The following is a 4,766-nucleotide window of genomic DNA, read 5'->3' as shown; positions in this document are numbered from 1 at the left end:
GTACCAGGGAGTAACCAAGGCAAATCAGTTTCTGTGTTGAAGACTGCTCTCACAAGATGAAGGACTTTAGCGCAAATCATGAAAGTCATGGTATCAGTGACAGCATCACCTCGCCTTCACCCATGCTACCTGTCATCCCCAATACCCTTATGAAAAAGCTTTCTTAGCGGCCAGAATGAGTAGGAGCCAGATTTGAGCCCCCTTGAAGAAGAGAGCACTTAGGAGCCCAAACTTTGAAGAGGCAATATAGTCGCAATTTTTTAATAATTTATTTTTATTTTAAGTGCATTGGTCTTTTGCCTGTGTAAGGGTGTTGAATCCCCTGGAGCTGCAGTTATAGACAGTTGTGAGCTGCCATGTTGGTTCTGAAACTTGAACTCAGGTCCTCTGGAAGAGCAGCTGATGTCCTTAACCATGAAACCATCTTTCCAGCCCCATATAATATTTCTTAACTTTCAGCAATAGTTAACATTGAGTATGATAAAATATGAGACTCACACAATGGATCATGTCATGAAAACCTTCCTTTTATCTGTGGATCATTGCAATGTCCATTTGCCTTTTATGAATACACTTCTCTTCTACATGCTTAGTATCAATTGTGTGCTACCTGTGACCATAAGCAATTATAGAAAATAGTTCCATGATTCTCATCAAACTGTCTTTAAGTTTAATGGCATGGTTTCCTTTGCACATATAAGGAAACTGACTCTGTGAAGCACATGTTCACAAAGCTAAAATGGAAAATAAGCTAATTACTAATTTGTTTTTGACCCAAACTATGGTGCTTTTTGATGATGCATGTAAAACACTGAATGAAGTTTTGCAACCAGAGACAAACTGACATTTTGTTTATGTGTTGGGGAGGTCAGAGACTTAAATCACCTTTGCTACCTGTTGAACACCCAGTAAACCATATCATGTTGACATATTTCTAACTTAATGAAATTTTACATCCAAGATAAATTCTCTCAAGTTTGCATTCAAATATTTCATTGCTTATGTTAAAAATGTAGTGGTATGTATCAGGATGCCATGGGAAAAAGAGGAAGGTTGGCACATTGGATGGCCTACATCATTATAGACTCTCCAAGGCATATGTGGTTATGAAAAAATGACATAGGCATGCAATCTATTATATTCAGCCAGAAAAGGGACTTTGGGGGATAAAAGAAGTCACCAGTGGCAGGAACAATGTTTGTGAAAGGCAGAGACGACCAAAGAAATGTGTGAATTGTTAATATGTGAGGAGAATGTTCTAAAATAAAAATAAATCTTATATTTTAAAATGTTTTCCCTGTTTCTCAATTCTTATACCAACTACTTGAATGTTCATCTTGTCTTCTGCACATTCTAGTTGCTGAGAACCTAACAGAATTCAGATATTTGCATGAGAATTAACTTTGGGGATGTGATATTAAAAACACAGCCTGAATGCAAAAGAATACAGGTGAGATATTCCAACATTGTACTTTCATCAGGGAAAAGAAACAAAATAGTAAAAGGCACTATGAGATCATAATATTTGCAAGTCCCATGAGTGATAAGGATCTAATTGTGAAAATATTAAATCTTAACTGTTTGCACTGAACATACATAAAAGAATAAATTAAAATAACCATTGTATTGCGAATATTTTGTACAGACAAACAAATGGAAACTAATGTTGTAAACACCGAAATGAATTTGAAATTGAAATCACAGTAAGTGTTACAGAACATGAATTCACATTTATTTGGCTATTGATTTTAAGCTTCAGTTGACAAAACAATTGCTAGTTAGTTCATTAAGTTTTCATCCACAGATAGCTGTGCAAGTCTGTTTTTATTCTTACAATTTCAGTTTTTTGAGATTCTTCTCACATTATTGGTGTCATCCTGGGATCTTCCTAATACTAGCTATTTTTATTCATGGTTTTATGCATTCCTATTATTGTTTAATGTAACGATGTAATATCTTCAATGCAACAAAGATGTTGAAAAACTACATATGAATATTCATCCTATAGTTGATATAGTAAAATATTATGTGAAGGCAAGACAGAAGTCCAATAAGAATTAGTTCATGATGTATACCTTGATTGATGAGTAAAACGAGAATTGGATATAGCTAAATGATTTATAATTAGAAGGTCATCTACTTATTTTCTGTCTCCTGTTACTTCAATGTCTCCTCCTCCTCCTCCTCTTCATCATCATCGTCATCATCATCATCTGAGTCCACGATCCAATAATAATCTCTAAACATTTTTGATGTTGGAGAAGAACGTTCACAACCCCATCTCTTCTTCATAAACATCTGCTCAAGGGTGCTTGGTGTAGTGTCTTCCTTGCTTATAAAGTACTTCCAGTCAGTTGGTTCATAGGTTTGCTCCGATTTACCAGCATTTTCACCTTGAAGTTCAAGTTCATAGGGATTAGTTTCTTCAGCGCCTGGTGTTTTCAGCTGGCTGTTTTTCAGAAATGGTGATTCATACTGCTTGTGCTTGTTGGCTGTGTAAAGGTCTGGTGGGGTTTGGAGTTTTATAACAAAGCTGGATTCCTCTTTAGATAGTGGCGTGTCCTTCCCTTTGCTCACTTTCTTATCATACTTGGTGTCACAATTACACATATTAATTCTCCTGACAGGTGGCTCTTCACAGCTTGATTGATTGTCATATCCTGTGTCAATGTGCTGCACGGAATCTCTAAACTTTTCAGCCCATTCGTCCTTCCCTCCTTTGTATATATATTTATAATAAAGAGAGCTAAGCATATCCTGTCCTCTGTGTTTACCATCATGGACCCAAGTGCCTTCACATGACCAGGGAAGCTTCTGATGTTCTAGATCGATTTTTCTTTGAGACTGTTTGGCAGAGGTGGTGGGCTGCTTGGTTGCTTCCCTGTGATCTTCCCGATATGGCCATTTATTTTCCAGCATCCGTTTAGGTCTTGTTGTTTGCAGCATCCGTTTAGGTCTTGGTGTTTCATGTATCCAGTTAGGTCTTGGTGTTTCCAGCATTTTGATTAATATGTCTGCAGAACTTTCTTTTCCTCTAGGCCATGGAGCAAACAGTTCTTGATCGTGGTGGGAACCTATTTTGTCCCAGATGGTTTTACGTGGTCGCTGGACTGTCAAAAGCGGATAAAACAGTTCTGAATCATCAGGTGACTTGGGCTGATTCTTGTTGGCGAAGGAACTACATACTCCGTTAGAAATTGTTGGGAAAAGGGTATCCTCCATGCTGCTTAGGGTCAGCCCTTTACACATTGCCACGGCTTTCCTAAAGTCATCTGACCCTGGTTGTTCCTTACCACGGAGTCGGTACTTGTTCTCTACGGAGGTGGAGGTGGGTAACCTCAGCTGCTCTCGCTTGTGCTTTGAAAAACACTTGGAAGATTCTTTCCACATAGACTTGGCAGAAGTGTCTTGAGATGTTGGCTTAAGTGTCCGACGGGCCTGGCTCCCTGGTAGCCTGTGGTCTCCCATACTATTTCTGGCTGTGGAGCCACGGCCTCTGCCTCCGCTGGCCTCAGCCTCTGCTGCAGCCTCAGGAATTTGTCTTACTGGGACCACTCAGTTGCTAGGAGATCTTGCATGAATACCTTGGATTCTACTATGACAAGCAAGGGAGTGTCCCACCAGCTGTCTCTCTACGTAGTGTGGACAAAAAATGTGCTTTACTTATTAAAGTCTTTTTTGATAGACTTTCAGATTGTTTCTGTCTTGATCTATGTTTTGAAGAATGTTTCTATGGAAAGGAGTATTAAATATTATCTTGTATTTAATGAAAATAATACACAATACACTCTGTGTGTGTGTGTACGTACGTGTGTGTGTGTGTGTGTGTGTGTGTGTGTGTGTGTGTGTGAAGTCAACTGGGCTGGCAATGCTCCCAAGAATGATAGATTAGCAAAACCCGCAGAAGTGGTCAATAGAAACCTCCTTTTGAATGGTTGTCCTGTTAAGTTTAAGTGATTCTCCAAACAATATAGATTATAGATGGGCCCCTATTGCTATTGTAGTGACACACTTAGGGTAAACAACTTATGATCTGACCTGGATCTAACCAGAAAGCCTCTTTTCTGCAGTCTGGCTTCCATAGTTCCAGAAAATACAATGCCAGGTGCCAAGGGAGGGAAGCAATTAAGACAGCCTCCATCCAGCTGCAACACCCATTAACCACAACAATTACCAGCATGGAAAGAGAAGCCTAAACTTACAATGAATGGCACTCACCCTTCTGTGGCAGTGAATAGCTCTCTCATTAACTTAAAGCCTATCAATAGAAGAGAAATCATGCATGGTACTGGAAATCTAACCAGCTTCCCAGGGATAGTAAAGTCGTGAGCCTTAAAACAGAATCTACTACCTCCGCTTTGTGAGTCCTACATAATTCCTTACAATATTCTAAATCTTGTCCTTATATGCATGGATAAATGTAGCTAACACCCTTTACCAAAGAAACCTCTCTTTCTAGCAAATGGAGACAATCACAGAAAAACACAACTGGACACAATATAGGTATCAACACATGATGAGGAGCTCAGCCCAGTGCCTTTATCTTCATCACAGCTCCTGCATCTACGTTAGGTCTTGGATCTTAATTGCAACTTAGGATTTGCCCTTACAGTTTCATGAAGTTGTCTTCCAGATCTCCTTACAGAGAAACACCTGGTAGGGAAAAAAAGGTGTGCTACAAAAGTCTTGAGTGCATGTTCTGCTGTCCATAACTGGGCCACAACCTAAGGAACTGATCCCTTTTATGGTTTTTTTTTTTTGGTTGG

At 39.2% G+C, this 4,766-nt stretch overlaps 1 protein-coding gene across 1 annotated transcript; it reads right to left on the bottom strand.

Annotated features, from left to right (window-relative positions):
- Positions 1-2,096: 2,096 nt before the first annotated feature.
- On the bottom strand, positions 2,097-3,516 carry LOC116091580. Its single transcript, XM_031373138.1, has one exon. It carries the CDS (start codon positions 3,466-3,468, stop codon positions 2,158-2,160), a length of 1,311 nt encoding a protein of 436 aa, XP_031228998.1. The 5' UTR covers positions 3,469-3,516; the 3' UTR covers positions 2,097-2,157.
- Positions 3,517-4,766: the final 1,250 nt, after the last annotated feature.

Source organism: Mastomys coucha, chromosome X (assembly GCF_008632895.1).
Source record: "Mastomys coucha isolate ucsf_1 chromosome X, UCSF_Mcou_1, whole genome shotgun sequence".
NCBI classification, from domain to species: domain Eukaryota; kingdom Metazoa; phylum Chordata; class Mammalia; order Rodentia; family Muridae; genus Mastomys; species Mastomys coucha.
The sequence above is the reverse complement of the archived record's forward strand: the minus strand, read 5'-3'. Positions and strand labels throughout refer to the sequence as shown.

Coding starts and splice junctions, on each gene's coding strand:
- LOC116091580 (XM_031373138.1), bottom strand. CDS start 3,468: ATGGGAGACCACAGGCTACCAGGGAGCCAGGCCCGTCGGACACTTAAG.